Source organism: Coregonus lavaretus (genome assembly GCF_964263955.1).
Source record: "Coregonus lavaretus genome assembly, chromosome: 17".
In the NCBI taxonomy this organism is placed as follows: domain Eukaryota; kingdom Metazoa; phylum Chordata; class Actinopteri; order Salmoniformes; family Salmonidae; genus Coregonus; species Coregonus lavaretus.
The window spans coordinates 10,618,954-10,646,073 of record NC_140004.1 but is presented as its reverse complement, the minus strand read 5'-3'; the positions used below and the strand labels follow the sequence as shown (position 1 = coordinate 10,646,073).

The 27,120-nt window shown below is 41.4% G+C and overlaps 1 protein-coding gene across 4 annotated transcripts in view; it reads left to right on the top strand.

Moving 5' to 3' along the window:
• The first annotated feature begins 430 nt into the window (after window positions 1–430).
• LOC311144792 (ARF GTPase-activating protein GIT2-like) overlaps window positions 431–27,120 on the top strand; it is a 35,307-nt gene continuing 8,617 nt past the window's right edge. For 3 of the 4 annotated variants that reach the window (XM_084180924.1, XM_084180923.1, XM_084180921.1), the window contains exons 1-14: window positions 431–740; window positions 19,412–19,545; window positions 19,695–19,807; window positions 20,373–20,478; window positions 20,583–20,669; window positions 22,573–22,703; window positions 22,873–22,967; window positions 23,359–23,404; window positions 24,575–24,626; window positions 24,754–24,826; window positions 25,049–25,146; window positions 25,337–25,448; window positions 25,572–25,711; window positions 25,849–25,998. In XM_084180924.1, coding sequence (XP_084037050.1) covers window positions 689–740; window positions 19,412–19,545; window positions 19,695–19,807; window positions 20,373–20,478; window positions 20,583–20,669; window positions 22,573–22,703; window positions 22,873–22,967; window positions 23,359–23,404; window positions 24,575–24,626; window positions 24,754–24,826; window positions 25,049–25,146; window positions 25,337–25,448; window positions 25,572–25,711; window positions 25,849–25,998 — 1,389 coding nt within the window. In that variant the 5' untranslated portion in view covers window positions 431–688. The remainder of the gene's footprint in view (window positions 741–19,411; window positions 19,546–19,694; window positions 19,808–20,372; window positions 20,479–20,582; window positions 20,670–22,572; window positions 22,704–22,872; window positions 22,968–23,358; window positions 23,405–24,574; window positions 24,627–24,753; window positions 24,827–25,048; window positions 25,147–25,336; window positions 25,449–25,571; window positions 25,712–25,848; window positions 25,999–27,120) is intronic. The other variant, XM_084180922.1, reaches the window with a different exon arrangement.

Sequence of the window (27,120 nt, the reverse complement as noted above, 5' to 3'; positions counted from 1 at the left end):
ACTTTTTAAATTAAACAGTCGTTTGGCTGACCATTTTACATTGTAGGCGACTGCCAATTGACTAATCTACAAAATACGTTTTATGTAGTGTTACTGCTGTCCATTGATATATTTCGTAATTCCATTCTGAATAGAAGTACTTTCACGAGCTGGCTCGGCTACGGTTTGTGCTGTCCGGGATCCTAGACGTCCCAAGGATTCCAGATGGCATGGACCGCTCGGCTACGGGGTTTTAACTAGTTACCACAGCCAATAAAATCGACTATATCATAAAAATTCATGAAAACAAAAACGTGTTTTTGGGTCTTCAATTGAGGTTAGGGTTAGGTTTTGGTTTAAAATCAGATTTTAAGAAGATACATTTGAGAAATAGGCGGGGTTTATGACTTTGTGGCTGGAGTAACTAGTGAAGACCCGGCTACACACAACTAGTGGCAAGAGAGTTTCCTTCCTGACAATCGCAGCTGCTTGTTGTGTGCAAGCTAGCTAGCGGTAGCTTGGTTGGAGCAAGAAACTAAGATTGAAGAGGAAACTATTTTGCTCCTCTCCAATCAACTGCTCTGTCTTTTTAAAACAACAGGTCATATGTAATTCGCTTTGATAAATTCTTCCCAGCTATCAAATGAGTATATAAACACTCATCAATTCCCTTGACTTTTTTTAAAGGCCTTTTTTTTCTCTGCAAAGGATGTCAAAACGATTAAGGAATAGTGAGGTTTGCGCGGATTGCAGTGTCCCAGGTAAGTCACTTAACGTTACTGATCAATGGTGGGTAGCTAGCCAAACCATACATCATCCAGGCGGAATACTAGTCAAGTATTAACATGGCTAATAGATCTAGCTATCAGCTATTACTTGTTAGCTTACTTGCTAACTAGCAAGTAATAGCTAGATCTATTAGCCATGTTAATACTTGACAAGTATTCTGCCTGGATGATGTATGGCTTGGCTAGCTACTAGCTACCCACCGTTGATCAGTAACATGGTTGATGTGTTGGTTTATGAAGCTAGCACTGAGCTCAAATTTAAGCATGAGATTAGGTTAACTAAACTAACGTTAGCTAGTTATGACAGTTCAGCTGTTGACAGTGTTGTTACAAGCGGTGTCTTCCCCCTATGAAGTCAACATTATCAACTACAGTGTCAAATGTACTGCTGGTTCATTGGTTGTAAAATAAACCATCAAGCTATCTGCTGAGTCCTTGCATGAGTCATGCAAGTCTTTGCATTATTTGATCATGATGCAGCTATTCCAAGATAGGGGTGTTTTGATTTTGCAGGAATAACCATTTCAAATATGATTTCCTGTCAAAGTGCTGCCACAATGTATTTCATGTGGTTGTCAATTGAAGTAACATGTTCAGTTTCAGACAAGCCATTGTCTCTTAGTCTCAGTTTAAATGTGGGCATGCAAATCTCCTGATGATATGCCAAGGTAAAATGTGTATGACATGGGATTTGCACAACAATCAAGTCTCTTTCTGCTATAAAATATCAGAAGATGGTTACAATGTGGTGTAGTTCAGTGTGTGCATCCTTTTGCACACCTAATTGTGGTGGTTTAGTGTTGTTGATTGACTTCCTGTGTCTGTCTGGCTGCATGCTTCTGAAGAGTCATGACAGAGGGGATAAGAATTTCTCTGTGGTCATGGTTTTAGATTCTAGAGGTGCTTCCCTTCAATTGCCTTCTGGAATGAGTTTTGACAAGAGTAGAAGAACAGATGACCAGATACACACTGCTTCCACATCTGAACTGTGGTTGGGTCCCCTAGTTACAACCTCACACTGCTGTTCATTTTGGGGAAATGAACCGACTGTCAACCTGCGATTTAAGAATGATGCTGCTGTGCTGTCCAATTTGATGTTGTCACTCCACTCAGAGGCTCTTTATCAGTGGTTAGTAAACAAAATCCACTACAAATACCATACATTGTTTATCTTATAGAATAATGAACATTTCCTAACAATTTAGAGCTCGTCCAAAATGTGTAGAAATCATGTAACGTCCTGCTTCTCTGTGAGAGATTCAGGCAAAGTGTTGTGAGGGTTGTTTTGCATAATGTTTAGCCTATTTCGTACAGGAATGACGTTGTGGTGATGTCCAATGAGCACAGGAAGAAAAACAGGATGTTGAGTGAATTGACTGGATGCTGAGGATGCAATGAGAATTGTGGCTATTGTATTTGACTTAGTATAAAATGTTCCTCACCTATTTTTTTTACTCTTCCTCCACTACTCTCAGTAGGTTATTCTATCATAGGGAGTTTTAAATCAGTTTAGGCCTATTGAACAAGCATCTGCGCTTTTCCTTTGTGTTAAATGTTAGTCTAAAAAAATCCACAAAAAAAATAGAGGTCAACAGCTAGTGGTTGATGTTCCTAGTTAAAAGAGGAACACTGCTTGGTTAGAATATTGGATAGCCTTGTTGGGAAATAAGCCTAATTATTGTGACAATAAGTAGTCCTGGCTGTGTGTAATCTCGTCCTCCAGCCGGCTCTCTCTCTATCAATTGAACCTGGGGACAAGGTTAAGCTGTATACAGTAGCCTAGGGCCATTTTGAAGTAGGCTAGCCCACACCAATCTATTTCCAATGGAATTCATTCACTTTTTGACAGCACCCCTTTTGATAAAAAAACATCAATGCAAATAGTCTGGGTAACTATTGGTTAACTGTTTCACTATTTAACAGTCTTATGGCTTGAGGGTAGAAGCTGTTCATGGTCCTGTTGGTTCCAGACTTGGATGGCAGGGAGCTCAGCCCCAGTGATGTACTGGGCCGTACGGACTACCCTCTGTAGCGCCTTGCAGTCGGATGCCATATATTTTCAGCCTCCTGAGGGGAAGAGGCGTTGTCGTGCCTTCTTCACAACTGTGTTGGTGTGTGTGGACCATGATAATTCCTTAGTGATGTGGACACCGAGGAACTTGAAGCTCTCGACCCGCTCCACTACAGCCCAGTCAATGTGGATGGGGGTATGCTCGGACCTCCGTTTCCTGTAGTCCACGATCAGCTTCTTTGTCTTGCTGACATTGAGTGAGAGGTTGTTGTCCTGGCATCACACTACCAGGTCACTGACCTCATCCTTATAGTCTGTCTCGTCATTGTTGGTGATCAGACCAACCACCGTTGTGTCGTCAGCAAACTTAATGATGGTGTTGGAGTCGTGCACGACCACGCAGTCGCGGGTGAACATGGAGTACAGGAGGGGACTAAGCATGCACCCCTGAGGGGCCCCTGTGTTGAGGGTCAGCATGGCAGATGTGTTGTTGCCTACCCTCACCACCTGGGGGCGGCCCGTCAGGAAGTTTAGGATCCAGTTGTAGAGGGAGGTGTTCAATGCCAGGGTCCTGAGTTTAGTGATTAGTTTGGAGGGCATTATGGTTTTGAACGCTGAGCTATAGTCAATGAACAGCATTCTCATGTAGGTGTTCCTCTTGTCCAGGTGAGCAGTGTGGTGTGCAATATAGATTGCGTCATCTGTGGATCTGTTGGGCCGGTATACGAATTGAAGTGGGTCTTTGATGATCTTCATGTGAACCATGACCAGATTTTCAAAGCATTACATGGCTACAGAGTGGCGAGGTGATGGGTCCTCAGATCCTCAAAAGGTTCTACAGCTGCACCATCGAGAGCATCCAGACTGGTTGCATCACTGCCTGGTATGGCAACTGCTCGGCCTCCGACCGCAAGGCACTACAGAGGGTAGTGCGTATGGCCCAGTACATCACTGGGGCCAAGCTTCCTGCCATCCAGGACCTCTATACCAAGCGGTGTCAGAGGAAGGCCCTAAAAATTGTCAAAGACTCCAGCCACCCTAGTCATAGACTGCTCTCTCTGCTACCGCACGGCAAGCGATACCGGAGCGCCAAGTCTAGGTCCAAGAGGCTTCTAAACAGCTTCTACCCCCAAGCCATAAGACTCCTGAACATCTAATCAAATGGCTACCCAGACAATTGCCCCCCACCCCTCTTTTACGCTGCTGCTACTCTCTGTTTATTATCTATGCATAGTCACTTTAATAACTCTACCTATATGTACATATTACCTCAATTACCTCGACTAACCTGTGCCCCCGCACATTGACTCGGTACCGGTACCCCCTGTATATAGCCTCGCTATTGTTATTTTTACAGCTGCTCTTTCATTATTTGTTACTTTTATTTTATATAGTATTTTTTTGTGATTTTTGTTTTTTGGTATTCTTTCTTAAAACAGCATTGTTGGTTAAGGGCTTGTAAGTAAGCATTTCAGTGTAAGGTCTACACCTGTTGTTTTCAGCGCATGTGACAAATAAAATGTGATTTGACAGTCATTTAGACAGGTTACCTTGGCGTTCTTGGGCACAGGGACTATGGTGGTTTGCTTGAAACATTTAGGTATTAGAGACTGGGTCTGGGAGAGGTTGAAAATGTCAGTGAAGGGTCTTGCCAGCCTGTCAGCGCATGCTCTGAGTAGGCATCCTGGTAATCCGTCAATGTTAACCTGTTTAAAGTAGGGCTGGGCGATATGGCCACAATATCCTATCACAGTATTTAAAAAGAAATTGAAGGTATTTTATGTTTTTGAATAATACAAGATCTACATTTTGTTTTATGAGTAGTGCGTGACCCTAGGGTGGCAAAACATACATTATACGTGATTTCAATGGGTCTTTCTACATTCTGATTGCTTTATACTGTTCAATTCAACTAATTTTCAGGATTTTCATCAAGTTCTGCATTTTTTAATGCACTCATTTGAGATCATTTCCACACTGCAACATAGGGCTGCATGATATGGGCAAACAATTTAGGCCTTATTTTTAACCAAATGTTGCAATTAAGATTTGACTTGTGATTTAGAGCAAAACTCTAATTCTATAGTTAGAATATAATGGTGGGCACTTTTATTAGCTAGCTAGCTAACTAGCAATTAGCATTAGCGGTTGACAAGATTTAGGCCCAACTTGCTAAGAAAAGACAAACTAGATGTTTGCATATGTAAAAAACACAAACTAATAGTGTAATTATAGAATACTAGTGGATTTATATTAAGAAGCAAAGTGAAAACAGCATCGTTGTCATCAACATTGTTGCAGGTGCTGCATTGACCATGCAGACTGAACGCAAGTGTCTCGTGGTCAAGGAACAACAAATGCGCTCCTTGAGTGACAGGGCAGGGCTAGGTCTGTGTGGAAAGCGGCATGGAGAGAGAGAGAGAGAGTGGAGAGAGATGACTCAAGTAGAGTAAACCGTAAAAGTGGATGTTACACACGGCATATCACATTTAACAAATCAAATATTCAAATACCGTTATATAAGATAAAGTAAAAACCCAAACCGGTACGTGCATCAATACTGGTATATCGTAAAATACGGTATACCGCGCAGCCCTAGTTTAAAGGTCTTACTCACATCGGCTACGGAGAGCGAGATCACACAGTTGTCTGGACCAGCTGGTGCTCTCATACATGGTTGTGTTGCTTGCCTCGAAGTGAGTTTAGAAGGAATTTAGCTCGTCTGGTAGGCTTGCGTCATTGGGCAGCTCTCTGCTGGGTTTCCCTTTATAATCTATGATAGTTTGCAAGCCCTGCCACATCCGACGAGCGTCAGAGCCAGTGTAGTAGGATTCGATCTTAGTCCTGTATTGTCGTTTTGACTGTTTGATGACACGTCGAAGGTCGTAGCGGGATTTCTTATAAGCGTCCGGATTAGTGTCCCGCTCCTTGAAAGCGGAAGCTATAGCCTTGAGCTCAGTGTGGATGTTGCATGTAATGGCTTCTGGTTGGGATATGTACGTACGGTCACTTTGGGGATGACGTCATCGATGCACTTAATAATGAAGCCGGTGACTGATGTGGCAAACTCCTCAATGTTATCGGATGAATCCCAGAACATATTCCAGTCTGTGCTTGCGAAACAGTCTAGTAGCTTAGCATCCGCTTCATCGTACCACTTACGTATTGGTACTGTTACTTCCTGTTTGAGTTTTTCTTGTAAGCAGGATTCAGGAAGATAGAGTTATGGTCAGATTTGCCAAATGGAGGTTGAGGGAGAGATTTGTATGCATTTCTGTGTGTAGAGTAAAGGTGATCTAGAGTTATTTCAGCTCTAGTTGCATAGGTGACATGCTGGTAAAAATGAGGTAAGACGGATTTCAGTTTCCTTGCATTAACATCACCGGCCACTAGGAGCGCCACATCTGGATGTGCATGTTCTTGTTTGCTTATGGGCATATATGCAGCTCGTTGAGTGCGGTCTTAGTGGCAGCATCGGTTTGTGGTGGTAAATAGACGGCTATGAAAAATATAGATGAAAACTCTCTTGGTAAATAGTATAGTCTACAGCGTATCATGAGGTATTCTAACTCAGGCGAGCAGAACCTCGAGACTTCCTTAACATTAGAGATCGCGCACCAGCTGTTGTTAACAAAGAGACACACACCTCCCCCTTAACCTTGACGATGCATAGAAAAACCAGCTAAATGTATAATATCCATGTCTTTGTTCAGCCACGACTCCAAAGTGCTCAGAAAGTGACGTTTTGGACCTGAATGCCACAACATTCCAGAGATAAAGGTGCTCAAAGTTTACCCATTTTCTATACCCAGGTTTATTTTTATAAAAAAATAAATAATAATTAGGGTTTAGATCAGCTTAATATTGCAGATAGATTGTAACTTCCATCAATGTAATTGTCTGCATCACTTCCAATCCCCCATGTTTTATTTGTGTATATATATATATATATATATATTAGGGGTGTAACGATTCGTTTTAACAACGATTCGATTTGTATCACGATTCGTGGTTGTCGATACGATTCAAGGACGATATTGGTTCATTTAGAACGATACGATCCGAAACGATTCAGTGACTTGAAATCGATTCAGTAACCTTTTAGCCAAAAATTCAACCAGTGTGACTGAAATAAATACCTGGATACTGGACAGTGCAGGTGAAGTTTCCTAGATTCCTGTTTCTTGTAAGGACCGCAATGGTGGCTTGATAATTTCTCGCTCGTCGGCTTCTCCTCTGTCGTCCGCCATGCTATGTTTTGTTGTCTTTGCGCCTTTGTGCTGCTGCTGGTGCGGGGCGATGACGTCACGGATAGGCAGACTGAATCGAGTAATGTTTAAAGCCTTTATCATTAAAAGTGCTAAGAAAAAACATCCATATAAAGTCTGACGTGCTTAAATCCAATGGGTTATTTCCTAGTATCGATACAATCGATTTATTACATTTTAAAACGATGTCCAAAAGGCCAACTCGCCGAGCACAGATCGATGTAGTTGGATCATAGGAATATAAATCGATACATCGATGTAGTAGATGGATCGTTACACCCCTAATATATATACATACATACATACATGCATACATACATACATACATACATACATACATACATACATACATACATACATACAAGAACAAGTATTTGATACACTGCCGATTTTGCAGGTTTTCCTACTTACAAAGCATGTAGAGGTCTGTAATTTTTATCATAGGTACACTTCAACTGTGAGCGACGGAATCTAAAACAAAAATCCAGAAAATCACATTGTATGATTTTTAAGTAATTAATTTGCATTTTATCGCATGACATAAGTATTTGATACATCAGAAAAGCAGAACTTAATATTTGGTACAGAAACCTTTGTTTGCAATTACAGAGATCATACGTTTCCTGTAGGTCTTGACCAGGTTTGCACACACTGCAGCAGGGATTTTGGCCCACTCCTCCATACAGACCTTCTCCAGATCCTTCAGGTTTTGGGGCTGTCGCTGGGCAATACGGACTTTCAGCTCCCTCCAAATATTTTCTATTGGGTTCAGGTCTGGAGACTGGCTAGGCCACTCCAGGACCTTGAGATGCTTCTTACGGAGCCACTCCTTAGTTGCCCTGGCTGTGTGTTTCGGGTCGTTGTCATGCTGGAAGACCCAGCCACGACCCATCTTCAATGCTCTTACTTAGGGAAGGAGGTTGTTGGCCAAGATCTCGCGATACATGGCCCCATCCATCCTCCCCTCAATACGGTGCAGTCGTCCTGTCCCCTTTGCAGAAAAGCATCCCCAAAGAATGATGTTTCCACCTCCATGCTTCACGGTTGGGATGGTGTTCTTGGGGTTGTACTCATCTTTCTTCTTCCTCCAAACACGGCGAGTGGAGTTTAGACCAAAAAGCTCTATTTTTGTCTCATCAGACCACATGACCTTCTCCCATTCCTCCTCTGGATCATCCAGATGGTCATTGGCAAACTTCAGACGGGCCTGGACATGCGCTGGCTTGAGCAGGGGGACCTTGCGTGCGCTGTAGGATTTTAATCCATGACGGCGTAGTGTGTTACTAATGGTTTTCTTTGAGACTGTGGTCCCAGCTCTCTTCAGGTCATTGACCAGGTCCTGCCGTGTAGTTCTGGGCTGATCCCTCACCTTCCTCATGATCATTGATGCCCCACGAGGTGAGATCTTGCATGGAGCCCCAGACCGAGGATGATTGACCGTCATCTTGAACTTCTTCCATTTTCTAATAATTGCGCCAACAGTTGTTGCCTTCTCACCAAGCTGCTTGCATATTGTCCTGTAGCCCACCCCAGCCTTGTGCAGGTCTACAATTTTATCCCTGATGTACACAGCTCTCTGGTCTTGGCCATTGTGGAGAGGTTGGATCTGTTTGAATGTGTGGACAGGTGTCTTTTATACAGGTAACGAGTTCAAACGGGTGCAGTTAATACAGGTAATGAGTGGAGAACAGGAGGGCTTCTTAAAGAAAAACTAACAGGTCTGTGAGAGCCGGAATTCTTACTGGTTGGTAGGTGATCAAATACGTATGTCATGCAATAAAATGCAAATTAATTACTTAAAAATCATACAGTGTGATTTTCTGGATTTTTGTTTTAGATTCCGTCTCTCACAGTTGAAGTGTACCTATGATAAAAATGACAGACCTCTACATGCTTTGTAAGTAGGAAAACCTGCAAAATCGGCAGTGTATCAAATACTTGTTCTCCCCACTGTATGTATGTATGTATATATATATATATATATATATATATATATATATATATATATATATATATATATCCTTTAAAAAAAAAATATTCCCCTTTATTACTTTCCAACCCCACCACCCTTTCCCTAATTGGAGTAAACTAGTGAACAACAATGCTTAGGCCTCTACTTCCATACTTACTATATACATTTTATGGACACAGTCAATTTTACAATAATTATATTTTGTTTGTTTTTTCTCCTGAACTTTTTCTACTCTCAACCTCTCCGATCATTTTCATGATGTCCATCCGATTTGCTTCTATATGCCATATCTTTCTAACTGTGCTCTTTCACAAAAGCTCCCAACCTACAACCTATATACTTATTATGGACACCGTATGCTTACATTATTAGTTATCTTGTTATTAGTTGTTGTTAGTTGTTATTAGTCCCATCTTTCAACTCCATTCAACACCACCCATCTATCTCTTAACACCATCCATATAGGATTTCTATTTAAAAGTATTATTATATTATTGATCGATTGACTATTTCTTTTCAGATCACCCAGTAATGCTATCTGCAAGGTTAGCTCCAGGTAAATATTGCAATCCTTTAGCCATTCCTGGACCTGTGTCAAAAAACAAGCTACAAATGGACAGTACCAAAACAAATGATCTAATGATTCTGTCTCTTCGCAGCAAAATCTGCAGAGCTGGGAAGATTGTATCACCCATATAAATAACATTCTATTGGTAGCAAGAATTGTATATAATAATTTAAATTGAAAGATTCAAAGTTTTGCGTATCAGTTCATAAACACTATGCCATGGGATCGGTACGTCAAAAATCTCTTCCCAACTATTTTGCAATCTATATGGGACGGCTGTCAATCCTTTGGTCCTTAAATGAAACTGGTATGCTTTTTTATTTATCACAGTTTTCTTTAACCAATTCTGTTCTTTAATGCAAGGCCGACAGACAAGTTCCTTACTTTCTCCCCCTTCCACTTTCCTCTTCCATTTTTGTGTTAAGGCTGCAATTATTTGGTTGTAATTTTGGATAGAGCAGACATTTCCATATGTTTTTGTTAGCTGCATGTGCGACATAACTCCACAAGTCCTACCGATGATATCATTTACGAAGATTATACCTTTTTTAAACATTTTGTCAAAAAAAATAGTTTTTTTGTCAATTAGTATATTTGAGTTTAACCACGATATTTGTTGCATTATTTGTTCTGTCGTTTCTGGAGGATTACATTGAAATTGAAACCAACTTTCTATGGCTTGTTTTAGAAATAGTGATATTTGGGAGATGATTTCCTTTTCAAATAACTGAAAGTGATAGGTTGTAATCTGAATAAAGGGAAAAAGGCCATTCTTGAACATTGGGTGAGACAATCTTACTAATTTGCCAGAGAACCAGTTCGGATTTAAGTATAACTTTTGTATGACTGAAGCTTTTAGTGATAGGTCTAATGCTTTAATATTTAATAATTTCTGTCCTCCGAATTCATATTCATTATATAAATAGGCCCGTTTCATTTTGTCTGGCTTGCCGTTCCAAATAAAATGGAATATTATTTTCTCCATATAATTTAAAAAACTGTTCGCTAGGCGTAGGCAAGACCATAAGCAAATAGGTAAACTGGGATAATACTAAAGAGTTAATCAGGGTGATATTTCCATAAATTGACAGGTATTTACCTTTCCATGGTAGCAAGATCTTATCTATGTTTGCTAACTTTCTATTAAAATGTATTGGAGTGAGATCATTTATTTCCTTTGGGATATGTATTCCGAGTATATCCACATCACCATCAGACCATTTTATTGGTAAACTACATGGTAATGTAAAAATTGTATTTTTTAGTGATCCAATACGTAATATAGTACATTTGTCATAATTTGGTTGTAATCCAGAGAGGTTAGAAAATGTATCTAGATCCTCTATGAGGCTGTGGAGGGATTCTAGGTAAAGAAAACATAAATCATCAGCGTACAATGACACCTTTGTTTTTAAGCCCTGGATTTCTAATCCCTTGATATTATTGTTGGATCTGATTTCAATAGCTAACATCTCGATGGCCATAATAAATAGATATGCCGATAGTGGACAACCTTGTTTCACTCCTCTTGACAGTTTAAAACTTTCGGAGAAATAGCCATTATGTACTATTTTACACCTAGGGTTACTATACATGATTTTGACCCATATTTATAAGCGATTCTCCAAAATTGAAATGCTCCAGGCATTTATAAATAAACCCCAGTCGTACTTTATCAAATGCCTTTTCAAAGTCTGCTATGAATAGCAGGCCTGGATTCCCTGATTTTCCAGAGTGTTCTATTGTTTCCAGTACTTCCTTATATTATCTCCAATGTATCTTCCATGTAAAAAACCTGTCTGAGTAGAATGAATAATGTCCGACAATACTTTTTTAATTCTATGCGCTATACATTTTGCTAGAATTTTTGCATTACAACACTGAAGTGTAAGGGGCCTCCAATTTTTTAAATGGACTGGATCTTTAGATTTTCCACTTGTATCCTGTTTCAGTAATAATGAAATCAGACCTTCTTCTTGAGTATCTGATAATCTACCATTTACATAGGAGTGGTTAAAACATGCTAATAACGGTCCTTTTAGTATATCAAAAAAGGTTTGGTATACCTCGACTGGTATGCCATCCAACCCTGGAGTTTTCCCGGACTTAAAGTCTTTAATTGCATCCAGAAGTTCCTCCTCTGTAATTTCACCTTCACATGAGTCTTTCTGTATGGCTGTTAATTTTACATTATCAATAGAAAAAAAATCTCTACAATTAGCTTCAGTTAGAGGAGATGGAGGCGACTGAAATGAAAACATATGCTTAAAGTACTTTGTTTCCTCCTTCAAAATATCATTTGGTGAATCATGGGTGACTCCGTCAATTGTAACCAGTTTCATTAAATTCTTTTTGGTAGCATTCCTATGTTGAAAATTAAAAAAGAATTTGGTGCATTTTTTCCCATATTCCATCCAGTTTGCTTTATTTTTATAATATATTACACTTGATCTTTCTTGAATATGTTTCTCCATTTCTTTTAGTTGTTCCTCTAATTTATTCTGAGCCTCTATATTAGTTTTTATTGCCATCTATCTGTTCTGTTAGACCTTCTATTTCCTTTGTTAGTATAAACTCTTTTGACCTAAATTGCTTTTGTTTTCGAGATGAGTACTGAATTGCATGGCCTCTAAAGGCACATTTAAAGGCGTCCCATACAATAAGGGGATTTGCTGTACCTATGTTATGTTGTAAAAAATCTGTTATAAATTCCTTTGTCCTAGTTAAAAATAAATTATCATCCAATAGGCTTTGATTACATTTCCAATATCCTCGCCCACGTGGAAATTCAGTAAGAGTAATGTATATGCCAATTAAATGATGGTCCGACCGCATTCTGTCCCCTATCAACACTTTTTTAAAAACTTTTGGTGTCATCGAGAATGACATAAGAAAGAAGTCAAGACGACTAGCTTGATTTGAGTCTCCGCCATGTATATCTCACTAGATCAGGATATTTAAGCCTCCATATATCTACTAGTTCTAATGTATCCATGACATTCACGATTTCCTTAAGAGCATGAGGGTGATTGTTTGTGGTGTGATTTCCTTTACGGTCCATTGAGCTATTTAAAACAGTATTATAATCCCCCACCATAATAATATTGTCTTGAATTGCTTGCAGGGTTGATAATTTATTATATATATTGTCAAAGAAGTGTGGATCATCATTATTTGGTCCGTTAAGGTTAATGAGCCATATCTGTTTATGGTCCAATAACATATTTAAAATAATCCATCTACCTTGCGTATCCATTTGGACAATTTGCACATTCGGATCGAAATTACTATTAATAAATATCATCACCCCTTTTGAGTTTCTTTGCCCATGGGAGAAGTATATTTCTATACCCTGTTTGTAAACTTTTAAATGATATCAAACTCAACCGTGTATCCTTTCCAGTGATGAAGACATGGATGTTTCATGGTATGGTGGGGTATGCAAAATGGATCAACTTTGAACACCTTTATCTCTGGAATGTTTCAGATCCAAAAAGTCACATATTGACCATTTCTTCCATGGGCAAACGAGTATGAAAAAAAAAAAAAATGCTGTCAAAAAAATATGAATTCTAATGGTTTTACCCCAATGTATTTACCAACAGATAGGGTTACCACTCACTGCAGTTCATTACATCCATTTCAGCATATATTTCTCTATCCAATTCTCTGACCACCACAATGAATTTGTCAAGGTCCCTCCCTTCCAACACCAGTTGGCCTGGACTGGTCTGTGAGGCAGAGGGATCAGAATATTTTTGCAGGTACAGACGTGATTTTTAATTTAGCAGCACTTTACCCTTGTTGAGGAAAGAGTGGGCTTGTCAACACCCAGCTCTCACTGGACAGGAAGATGAAGAAACACACAGAAAGATGGACCAGGTGCTGGAACCCTCAGCCCATGTCCCCCCCCTCTCCCCAAACACACACACACACACCACACACAAACTTCAGCTGTCGCCAGGGAGAAGTGACAACCCCACTGCCACTCATTTGCAATTTGCTTGTGTGGTTATGAGTTGCAATTTTGTTTGTTTGTCGGTCAATCTGGCAGCCAACCTACAGTATATGTTGGTAAGTTTGTCAGTGAAACGCAGTCATGTCAATAGCCTATAAGTTGGTCAGTGTAACGTGAGCTAGCAACATGCAGCTCAATAGAATGCCACACGAACAGTATTGAAGCTAACACACTGACACTGATACTGTATTTAGACATTCATTGCAGTACTCGCCAAAATTCTTGACTGCAGGTTCTACATCTCTATTTTGAACGACAAGGAAGTGAAACAGCAAGTCACCCAGGGAAGGCGAACTTCTCCTCTCAAAACACACACTGAACAAAAATATAAACGCAACATGCAACAATTTCAAAGATTTTACTGAGTTACAGTTCATATAAGGAAATCAGTCAATTGAAATAAATAAATTAGGCCCTAATCTATAGATTTCACATGACTGGGAATACAGGTATGCATCTGTTGGTCACAGATGCCTTAAAATAAAGGTAGGGGTCGTGCATCGGAAAACCAGTCAGTATCTGGTGTGACCACCATTTGCGTCATGCAGTGTGACATCTCCTTCTCATAAAGTTGATCAGATTGTTGATTGTGGCCTGTGGAATGTTGTCCCACTCCTCTTCAATGGCTGTGTGAAGTTGCTGGATATTGGCAGGAACTGGAACATGCTGTCGTACACGTCAATCCAGAGTATCCCAAACATACTCAATGGGTGACATATCTGGTGAATATGCAGGCCATGGAAGAACTGGGACATTTTCAGCTTCCAGGAATTGTGTACAGATCCTTTCTACATGGGGCCGTGAATGGCACTACAATGGGCCTCAGAATCTCGTCACGGTATCTCTGTATTCAAGTTGCCATCGATAAAATGCAATTGTGTTCATTGTCCGTAGCTTATGCCTGCCCATACCATAACCCAAACGCCACCATGGGGCACGTTGACATCAGCAAACCACTCGCCCACACAACGCCCTCTGCCGGTACATCTGAAACCGGAATTCATTAGTGACGAGCACACTTCTCCAGCGTGCCAGTGGTCATCAAAGGTGAGCAATTGCCCACTGGAGTCGGTTACGATGCCGAACTGCAGTCGGGTTAAGACCTTGGTGAGGACGACGAGCACACAGATGAGCTTCCCTGAGACAGTTTCAGTTTGTGCAGAAATTATTCGGTTGTGCAAACCCACAGTTTCCTCTGCTGTCCGGGTGGCTGGTCTCAGACGATCCTGTAGGTGAAGAAGCTGGATGTGGCATTGTGTTGTGACAAAACTGCATATTTTAGAGTGGCCTTTTATTGTCCCCAGCAGAAGGTGCACCTGTGTAAGGATTATGCTGTTTAATCAGCTTCTTGATATGCCACACCTGTCAGGTGGATGGATTATCTTGGCAAAGGAGAAATGCTCACTAACAGGGATGTAAACAAATTTGTGCACAACATTTGAGAGAAATACCCTTTATGTGCGTATGTAACATTTCTGGGATCTGTTATTCCAGCTCATGAAACATGGGACCAACACTTTACATGTTGCGTATATATTTTTGTTCAATATATTTCTAAACAGGTTTAGAAGCGAAACCACAGCCTAGCCTATTTAGTTTTGACTCTAGGGCTCAGTTGTAGAGAACATGGAGAGTTCTCTAAATGGAGATGCAGATCAGTTGATCACTTCTCTCCTTGTGCTTATGGGGTCACATGATGAGGAGAATGCAGGCCTGGGGCATTGAGGCAGTCCTCATGTTACTTCTGTTGCCCCCTACCTAAAAGGAAGCTTGCCTTCTATTGGTTTCAATTGACAAATGTTGATGCTATGGGGTCAGGATTAGCCTACATTAGCATGTTTTGGAGGCATTTGCGCCACACCTTGAAAGAAATTAAACTAGGGGAAAGACTGCTGCTTCAAGTAGGACATCAGAGAAATATAATGGCAAGCCTTTTAATACTGACTTTTTTGTCTTTTGAAGAGACTGTAAGTGAGCATTCTCATGCTCTATGGTCTGTGTCTGTCTCAGTAGGCCTATCCCTCCCTCTCTGTGTGTGTTTGCTGTTACTTTACCAGCAGCACGGTGTGCGCAAGTTCAAACAAGTTTCATTTCTCTCTGCAGTTAGCGATTTATCTTTGAAGCTCTGTGTGATCTACGCTGAATGTCTCTCTTGCTCAGTCCTTTTGTCATTAAAAATCCACACAGACCCCTTCAATATACCATCATGAGCCTAGAATGAGACTACCATCCCCATATATTGGTTGGTGGAGTGCACATGCCTCTAAAGTGCACATATTTTGTGGCTGGTTGGACGGAAGTCAGTGAAAGAGGAAATGTCTCTTTTGCTCTCTCAGCTACAAAACATAAGAGGACGAGATTTTGGAGCAGTCTGTTTGACACTGTCCATATATGGAAGTGTGTGGTTTAACTTCCCCCTTGCAGTCTGCATGACTCCACTACCTAAATGTAGTGAACAGTTATTTATTTATTTATTTATTTATATATATATATATATATATATATATATATATATATATATATAAAAAAAAGGCTATAGGCCTATACACTCAGTGGCCGGTTTATTAGGTACACCCATCTAGTACCGGGTCGAACCCCCCTTTGCCTCCAGAACAGCCTGAATTCTTCAGGGCATGGAAACGTTGCTCAATTGGTATCAAGGGACTTATCCTGTGCCAGGTAAATATTCCACACACAATTACACCACCGCCACCAGCCTCGTTTTGCCCATTCTAACGTTCAATCAAACAGTAACTGAATGCCTCGATGCCTGTATGGCTGCTTTATATAGCAAGCCATGGCCACGTGACTCACTGTCTGTAGGAGCAAACCATTTTCGTGAACGGGATGGTGTACCTAATAAACTGGAGACTGAGTGTATATGGGAGCTATTTGCTATTTCTTATGACTAGCATTGTAATTACAGTGCAATCGGAAAGTATTCAGACCCCTTCCCCTTTCCCACATTTTGTTACGTTTCACAATACCCCATAATGACAAAGCGAAAACAGGTTTTTAGAAATGTTTGCTTATTTATACAAAACTAAAAACAGAAATACCTTATTCACATAAGTATTCAGACCCTTTGCTATGAGACTCGAAATTGAGCTCAGGTGCATCCTGTTTCCATTGATCATACTTGAGATGTTTCTGCAACTTGATTGGAGTCCACCTGTGGTAAATTCAATTGATTAGCATTATTTGGAAAGGCACACGCCTGTCTATATAAAGTCCCACAGTTGACAGTGCATGTCAGAGCATAAAACCAAGCAATGAGGTCGAAGGAATTGTCCGTAGAGCTCCAAGACAGGATTGTGTTGAGGCACAGATCTGGGGAAAGGTACCAAAACATTTCTGCAGCATTGACGGTCCCCAAGAACAAAGTGGCTACCATCATTCTTAAATGGAATAAGTTTTGAACCACCAAGACTCTTCCTAGAGCTGGCCACCCGGCCAAACTGAGCAATCGGGGGAGAAGGGCCTTGGTCAGGGAGGTGACCAAGAACCTGATGGTCACTCTGACAGAGCTCAAGAGTTCCTCTGTGGAGATGGGAGAATCTTCCAGAAGGACAACCATCTCTGCAGCACTCCACCAATCAGGCCTTTATGATAGATTGCCAAGACGGAAGCCACTCTCAGACCATGAGAAACAAGATTATATGGTCTGATGAAACCAAGATTGAACTCTTTGGCCTGAATGCCAAGCATCACGTCTGGAGGAAACCTGGCACCATCCCTACGGTGAAGCATGGTGGTGGCAGCATCATGATGTTTTTCAGCGGCAGGGACTGGGAGACTTGTCAGGATCGAGGGAAAGATAAACGGAGCAAAGTACAGAAAGATCCTTGATGAAAACCTGCTCCAGAGCGCTCTGGATTTCAGACTGGGGCGAAGGTTCACCTTCCAACAGGACAACGACCCTAAGCACACAGCCAAGACAATGCAGAAGTGGCTTCGGGGAAAGTCTGAATATCCTTAAGTGGCCCAGCCAGAGCCCGGACTTGAACCCGATCTAACATCTCTGGAGAGACCTGAAAATAGCTGTGCAGTGACGCTCCTCATCCAGCCTGACAGATCTAGAGAGGATCTGTAGAGAAGAATGGGAGAAACTCCCCAAATACAGGTGTGCCAAGCTTGTAGCGTCATATCCAAGAAGACGCTGCCAAAAGGTTGTTCAACAAAGTACTGAGTAAAGGGTCTGAATAATTATGTAAATGTGATATTTCCGGGGTTTTTAAAATACAGTTGCTAAAAAATATAACCTGTTTTTGCTTTATGGGGTATTGTGTGTAGATTGATGATGAAAAAAAAAACTATTTAATACATTTTAGAATAGGGCTGTAATGTAACAAAATGTGGAAAAAGTCAAGGGGTCTGAATACTTTCCGAATACACTGTATATGGCAGCTGTGAAATAAAAGTGTCACAATAAGTTAACTGACCAGACTAGATGCCTCACTCTGCTATCAGAATAGTGTGCCCCGAGGTTGTCTCCAGGTTACATTAGCCTAAATAGGGTTTCCTTTATCAACAAAGGCATCTAAACAGGACCAGTTAGACCTCAGGCGTATAGATTCCAAGGGTGTGTCTGGGACGGCTCTCCCATCAATGTAGCCTAACTGGGATGCCACAAGAATGGAAAGGCTGGGGCCAGAGTGAGTTTGCAGCTGAGTGAGAAGTGAAGTGGCCTAGATGCCAAAGGCGGCATGCCAGAGATTTGAATAATGAATGTGAGGAGCAGTGGAAAAACCCAGTCATAAGGAAGGTGTAAGAAACCAAGATAAGCTGTGATTGTGTAAAGGCGTCAGCATGTTTCAGTTCGCCTGCCGGCTAGCCGAAGTCGGCTAGGCAAACAGAACAATTGTGCTCGGATACTTTCTTAAAACACATAATCTTGAAAAACTAGAAAAAAGTGACAATAGTACTGTTTGTCCATTTTGAGACGCCGTATCCAGTATACACTTCCTCAAAATAGGACAAATTAATCTAAGATAACTCAAGAAATCTGTCACTAAATTTGACGTGGAGATCTTAGTCGCGCAGTTTTACATCTAAGATGTTTGGTGCAGTATTTCTCAAAGAAAAATGTGCATGAAAACGAGTCCTCTCTCGTTGAATGACAAAGACTTTACCTAACAATCCCTACTGCTGACCAATCACCGACGAAGGGGCGTAGACTTCGGCTACCGACTCCGGCTTGCCTCAAGGAAAAAATGTTGTGTGCCCGAACAACCGAAAAAACCCTTACCGAAGTCAAAAACTAATATAAATGTCACAATTTTTTCAAAGTAGGTGTGTCGTGTCATAGCTGACACCCCATTCTTCCTGCAGACATGGTTGAATCTTAAGATATTTAAGAGTTTTTGGAAAATGTTTACACACAAAAAAAATGAGGAAATTTGTATGAAAACTTTGCATCTGCACAGTTCTTCCAGTAAATGTGTTTTTGTTAAATGTTCAGTGTAAATTGTTAAAAGTACTCCGTGTGCATAGAGTTGAACTTTGAAATCAAGGGTTTTTGTTTGGAATACATTTTAAGTGAAATATTTAAATCTTAGCGCAATTCCGTTACCGTGGAATTGCCCAGTTATTAAAATGAGTGATTATTAAGCTATAGGTTATGAGAACTTGGTACAAGCACTGTGTCAGTGCATTTACTCCCACAGATCCTTCTCAGTATATTAACTACGTGGGATTACAAATGAATGAACGAAAGCTAAATAAGGCTTTGCAATTGAGGTGATGAAATATTCAGATGAATGTCTTTGTATTTATTTAGTGTACGTATTTGTTTCCTTTCTGCTTAGAGCCTCGCTGGGCCTCTGTGAACAGGGGCGTGTTGATCTGCGACGAGTGCTGTAGTGTTCATCGGAGTCTGGGAAGACACAGCTCCCAAGTACGTCACCTGACTCACACACCATGGCCTCCTACACAGCTACAAGTAAGATCTCCACCGCACACACACACACACACACACACACACACTAATATTTACCTTGGTCAAAGGTGTCCCCTTTTCTGCTTTCATGACAGAATAGGCTGTCTGTATATTTCATTTAATGGATCATATCTCTTTGTCTTTATAAATAGATGGTTCAGACGTTATACAACAACGGTGCAAATTCGATATGGGAGCACTGTCTACTGGACCCGGCGTCGGTGATGAGTGGGAAACGGAAGGCCAACCCTCAGGACAAAGTGCAGTGAGTCATGAGGGTTTGATGGCTGCTGAGTGAGCGAGGAGTGCAGCCTTGTTCACCAGTGAAGGAGAGGCAATTGGCCCAGTTACACTAGTAGAGAGGTTCTTAAGCTTTTTCAGCTCGAGACCCAAATGAGAAACTGACTGTCCTAGAACGACCCAAATTAAGAAGAAATAGTGTGTGATTATAAATGTTTACTCATAACCCGCGACCCACCTCTCACATGCTCAGGGCCCACTTTGTGTCCCAAACCCTAGTTTAAGAAACCCTGGACTAGTACCTTTTTCACACTACTGAGCTGATCCGAACCAGGCTGAACTGCACTGGCCTGGATACACATCCACCAAAGTGCTGGTTTGGGTCAGCACGATAGCATGAAATGTGTATGGTTTTCAGCAGGAACACACAATGCTGGAGAAACCTGAATTGCTTCAGTTAACTTATGGTTGAGTCAATTCACCTGAACCTAAGAGTGATTGTTGCTTGAAATTGAAGTGCTTGAATTGAAATCCTCCTACAACGCTCTGCTGTTCTGTTAACCCCCCTCTGTTTTATGTTATTCCCGAAGCCCAAACAAGACAGACTTCATAAAGGCCAAATACCAAATGCTGGCTTTTGTCCACCGGATGCCTTGTCGAGATGACGACAGCTTCACAGCCAAGGACTTAAGCAAGGTGAGACTTCGGCCACTCTGTGCCCACACAACTCCCTAATGAAAGAGTATCAAGCTTGAATGAGCAATATTTTACTAATAAATGTTGATTTTATTTTTCCTCAGCAACTTCACTCCAGTGTCCGCACTGGTAACTTGGAGACATGTCTGAGGTTACTCTCTCTGGGAGCCCAGGCCAATTTCTTTCACCCAGTAAGAGATCTAATTTCTCCCCCATCCAGCTTCTAAACAAATCCTTAACAACATGTGAATACAACAGTGTTACTTCCGTAAATACTGCTTTCCTACACAGGTACGAGAGCAACTTAATAGAAAGAGTGAAGGACCGTTCACACTGCTTGTGGAAAAAAACGATGCCAAAAAGGAAGCCTTTTCATTGGATTAATTGCAACCTTACACTACAACCAATTAAATGTCTGTTTATGTCCACAAGCAGTGTGAACCGACCCTTACCCTTTCTCATACCCTATCTACAGTTGAAGTCTGAAGTTTACATACACCTTAGCCAAAACTCAGTTTTTCACAATTCCTGACATTTAATCCTAGTAAAGATTCCCTGTCTTAGGTCAGTTAGGATCACCACTTTATTTTAAGAATGTGAAATGTCAGAATAATAGTAGAGTGAATGATTTATTTCAGCTTTTGTTTATTTCATCACGTTCCCAGTGGGTCAGAAGTTTACATACACTCAATTAGTATTTGGTAGCATTGCCTTTAAATTGTTTAACTTGGGTCAAATGTGTCGGGTAGCCTTCCACAAGCTTCCCACAATAAGTTGGGTGAATTTTGGCCCATTCCTCCTGACAGAGCTGGTGTAACTGAGTCAGGTTTGTAGGCCTCCTTGCTCGCACACGCTTTTTCAGTTCTGCCCATACATTTCCATAGGATTGAGGTCAGTGCTTTGTGATGGCCACTCCAATACCTTGACTTTGTTGTCCTTAAGCCATTTTGCCACAACTTTGGAAGTATGCTTGGGGTCATTTTCCATTTGGAAGACCGATTTGCGACCAAGCTTTAACTTCCTGACTGATGTCTTGAGATGTTGCTTCAATATATCCACCTAATATTCGTTCCTCATGATGCCATCTATTTTGTGAAGTGCACCAGTCCCTCCTGCAGCAAAGTACCCCCACAGCATGATGCTGCCACCCCCGTGCTTCACGGTTGGGATGGTGTTCTTCGGCTTGCAAGCAACCCCCTTTTTCCTCCAAACATAATGATGGTCATAATGGCCAAACAGTTCTATTTATGTTTCATCAGAAAAGTACGATCTTTGTCCCCATGTGCAGTTGCAAACCGTAGTCTGGCTTTTATATGGCGGTTTTGGTGCAGTGGCTTCTTCCTTGCTGAGCGGCCTTTCAGGTTATGTCGATATAGGACTTGTTTTACTGTGGATATAGATATTTTTGTACCTGTTTCCTCCAGCATCTTCACAAGGTCCTTTGCTGTTGTTCTGGGATTGATTTGCACTTTTCGCACCAAAGTACGTTCATCTCTAGGAGACAGAATGCGTCTCCTTCCTGAGCGGTATGACGGCTGCGTGGTCCCATGGTGTTTATACTTGCGTGCTATTGTTTGTACAGATGAACGTGGTACCTTCAGTCATTTGAAAAATGCTCCCAAGGATTAACCAGACTTGTGGAGGTCTACACATTTTTTTCTGAGGTCTTGGCTGATTTATTTTGATTTTCCCATGATGTCAAGCAAAGAAGCACTGAGTTTGAAGGTAGGCCTTGAAATACATCCACAGGTTGACTCAAATGATGTCAATTACCCTATCAGAAGCTTCTAAAGCCATGACATCATTTTATGGAATTTTCCAAGCTGTTTAAAACTTCTGACCCACTGGAATTGTGATACAGTGAATTAAAAGTGAAATAATCTGTCTGTAAACAATTGTTGGAAAAATTACTTGTGTCATGCACAAAGTAGATGTCCTAACCGACTTGCCAAAACTATAGTTTGTTAACAAGAAATGTGTGGAGTGGTTGAAAAACGAGTTTTAATGACTCCAACCTAAGTGTATGTAAACTTCTGTATTTTTTTTCCCAGTTTTAATTGTTCACATATGGGTGGTATCTTACCTTTTCTCCAGGAAAAAGGGAATACGCCGCTGCATGTGGCTGCCAAGGCAGGGCAGGTGTCTCAGGCGGAGCTGCTGACCGTCTACGGGGCCGACCCCGGAGCTCCCGACACTAACACCAAGACCCCCATCGACTATGCAAGGTACTGCATCAACCAGCCGTTAAAGGGATAGTTTAACATTTAGAAATTGTAACTTATTTTATCCAAGTAATTTTTATGTTTTAGTGGCTATGCGACCAGGCAGGCTTTTATGGGCTTTATGGGCAAGAAAAGAGGCATAACGGATTTCTATTGTGTGTCTCTTTCTCAGGCAAGCTGGCTACCATGACCTGGCTGATAGGCTGGTGGAGATCCAGTATGAACTTACTGACAGACTGGCATTCTATCTCTGTGGGAGAAAGCCTAGTAAGTGAGGAGAGGCTTTCGCCTCCTCAAATTAGACTGCAAGTGTTGCGTGTCCGCTTATCCTAACGTCCGTCAGCCACAGTTGAAACAAACCCACAGTAATCAATGAGACATGCTACACCAGCCACAGAAGCAGCACGTCAGTGAAGCAAAGCTTGGGTCGCTAAACATTATTTTTCCGCTTCAAGACTATTTCTAGGGCAGAGACATGCCTCTGTGAAGCATATATGCGCTTTAGATTTTTGCCTCTGTGATATGATTCTGGTATAGCAGGCAAGAAACAATGCACACGCAACGTTTGCAGCCTAGTTTCGGGGGTTACTCAACTGATCGCATACAGTATCTCCCATGAGGGTTCTAATCCCAACAACCCATCCGTGCTTGCTTTCAGATCATAAAAATGGCCATCACTTCATCGTCCCACAGATGGCCGACAGGTAAGGAAGGAAGCATTGTGTGGCTCGATGTATGAAATAGTGGCCTGGTCCCAGACTGTTTGTGCTGTATAGCCGAACCCTATAGTCGTTGCCATGTCAAATGACAATGACCATAGGAGTTGGCAAGACCGCTTAAACTGATCTGGGACCAGACTAATGAAATAGCACTTTGGGGGGCTTGTTCTTGGATAAGTAAAGTGGGTGAAGTTTTAAATGTGTTTTTTTGGGGCAAAGAAACCGTGAGCTGTTTGACAGTGCAATCCAATTCCAGGGCCTGCCAGGACATGTTTTGTGGCTTTTTGTAACAGGCATGAGAGGAAACAGGCTGAAACAATTGTTGCATGTTGTCAAGATCATAATCTTCCCCTTAAATCATTGAGTACATTTACATGCCCACTAATAATTAGATATGAAAGTGATTATGGCAATAGGCCGAGTATGACATTAGTCATGTAAACACCTTACTCTGCTTATCTTAATTGGTGTAAGGTCATAATTTAAGTAAGCATACACCAATTAAAATACCTGGTTTTCAGAGCAATTGTTCTAATTATTAGGACATATAAAAAAATAAAATATATAAACACCATAATCAGAGTTCCAGCTGTGTATTTGGTCTGAGCATGTGCTAGCACCAGCAGCGCAAGCCTCTCTTTTGCGCGAGTGAAGTAAGTTCGGAAAAACTGAAAGTATGCATCTTAGAAATAGTTATCACATACAAACTTCATATGTCCGAACTCAATCAAAATGGCTTCCCAAAAATAACATGGTCGCTGTGGTAGAACATTTATTTTGATTTCAGATGTGTCCCTGTAAACCGGATTATTAGGGAAATCGTTCTTCTTGCAAAGCATGTAAATGTTTTAATCGAACTATGATATTAATCTGACTAGTGTGCATGTGAACGTTCCCAGTGTCGTTATTGCACCATAATAATAATGCATATCTGAGCTAAATCGTTCCAGTTGGTACCTTTCTGGTCTTATTATAGCATATTATTAACTTATTATAGCATAGTTCTGATATTTGAACTCAAACAAAACATGTTGTCTTTTTTTATGCTGTCTTGATGGATAAGGAACATGTAAGTATTTTATCATAATTAGGTTTGACCATTTCCCCTCCCATTCAACATTAGAGGCTAAGCTGATTTATGTTTTCCATGTATAGCAGTTTAGATTTATCAGAACTGGCAAAGACGGCAAAGAAGAAACTCCAGTCTGTAAGTGTTTACTTTAAGATTTGAATGGATAAGATGTATGATATTACAATCTAGAGACATATGTAATCAAAACATATTCATAGAACTAGTTCTGGGTTGTTTTCACAAATCACACATTTCATTTCAGCTCAGTAATCATTTATTTGAGGAGCTGGCGATGGACGTGTATGACGAGGTGGACCGAAGGGAGACGGATGCAGGTAAGACGGACAGACAGTGGTGTGGAGTAACGTCGGTGCATGTTTTTTAGCATTCAGTCCACCATGTCCAGTCAAACATCTGGGTGGTGTTCATTTGGCACCAAACGGACTGAAACAGGGAGGGACTACCTAGACTTATCCAATAAGAAACACACATTTTTGTTTTCCTTTGCGTTTCCTAATGAACATGGCCCTTATGCAACACTCCTATGTTCTGCACAGTATGGCTGGCGACGCAGAACCACAGTACCCTGGTGACAGAGACCACAGTGGTGCCTTTCCTTCCTGTGAACCCAGAGTACTCATCAACACGAAACCAGGCAAGTCTGCTGCATACCTCCTTCCCTAGTAAACACTTTGATACTGATTGCTTTAGTTAAATATATTCCCCTCACTGTTTTTCTCTCTCCTTTTAAATATGACTGATTCTCGGTTGTCTCAGTGAAGTTTCATCAGATGCACAAGGAGAGGATGCATTTTGCTATGCTTTTTTCTTATTTTTTTCTCCAGGGACGGCAAAAGCTTGCGAGATTCAACGCACATGAATTTGCAACTCTTGTCATCGACATATTAAGTGACTCGAAACGTCGACAGCTGGGGAACTCGGCCACAAGTCCCAAAGGTAAAGTACTGGATGATAATGGACCTACTACCTCAGACACACATGGCTTATGGTCATAATAAAAATTGCATGTCTTCTTTATATGAAATGAGAAAGGTGTCATTTGCTTTGTTGTGGTTACAGAAAATGTTGAACTTATCCTAAAAAGTGTGAGCAGCCGGAGTGGCAGCGAGGGTCTGGACAACGACCAACCAGATTACGACAGCGTGGCCTCTGACGAGGACACGGATAAGGAGCCACCCTCGGGCAAGGACCGGACCAAGGTAACTAATGTGATCGCTTGGCGCGCAAACCAAGTAAAGGGTTTCAGGTAGTACTTACTTGTTGTCCTGAAAATGAGCACCTGCAGTCTGGACTCAGACAAGTCCTAAAGCCCACCCTCTGACTTTTCCCCCTACAGAGTCTGGACTCGGAACCGTCAGACGGGCCTGTCACGGTGCAGGAGTTCCTGGAGGTGAAGAACGCTCTGTCCGCCTCGGAGGCCAAGATCCAGCAGCTGATGAAGGTCAACAGCAACCTGAGCGACGAGCTGCGGCTGATGCAGAAAAAGGTACCGCCCACTGCAGAGATCCACCAATCAGATCACTAACACCGTTCGGTCCGTCCGCCACTCGGCCAATGAGACGGAGGGTTGGACTGGGGGGGTGGCACAGTGGTTGATCAGCCGAGCTCTGGTCCCTCCCCTCACGGTAACCTCCCTTCACACACTGTGGTTCTAATGAGGGTCCTAACCAGTAACCACCAGGCTGCTGGGAAGGTTCTCCTGCAAGGCAAGACTGCTCTCCATCTAGCTCCACTGTTTGGGCCAGCATGTTTCAGTCCATGTTCAGACAATGGCTTCTATAGCTTGACAAATTCTTGTTATATATATTTTTTTTAACTTGTGTTAAAGAGATGCATTCTTGCTCCACTCCACTCTATTGTGGAAAACGATATCCCTCCCCCTGGATACAGTGTATCACACACTAAAAGCTGTGTAATTTCTTATGGTACGACTAACAGGCATGCTCAAGTAATCAGCATGACATCACTCGCACTGTGAGTTTCCCCTCCCCTCGTCGTTTCCATGGTGACTAACATAGTAAGCATAGCATTGTTGTTATTATTTTGTGTTCTATCTGTTTGATCCTGCATTATGATTTCAACAAGCTTATCAATTATAAGGGATGTTCTTCTTACACTTAATGTTAGCTCATCAGAATGCTCCTCTTGAAGGTGTGAGATAACACAGCTCTTATTGTTATACAGGTGCAGCATTTGCCTTGTCATTCGAAAACAGTCCAATGGTCCTCTGCTGTGGTTTTAAACAGAATCTTTACAGCTGATTGTTTCCTAACAACAAAGCTGTATTCATAAAGTGTCTCAGAGTAGGAGTGCTGATCTAGGATCAGGGCCCCTGTGTCCATTCATTCTAATCTTAAATGCCCAGGAGTACTGTCACTTCCCTATCCATATGACCCCTATGATTTATTATACTAAATCCTTAATGATTTAAAGCCACAATCCAGAGTGTGTGTTTCAGCCCAACAGCAGCCCCACCACTTGATTGGGAATAGACAAAACTATCATTGCCCCAATCAACAGCCTCTGTTCAACCTAAAAGGCATAAATGGTGACAAACGACCTTTAAAAGACAGCTCGAGTAACCATAGAAATATAGGGTATGCCTTTA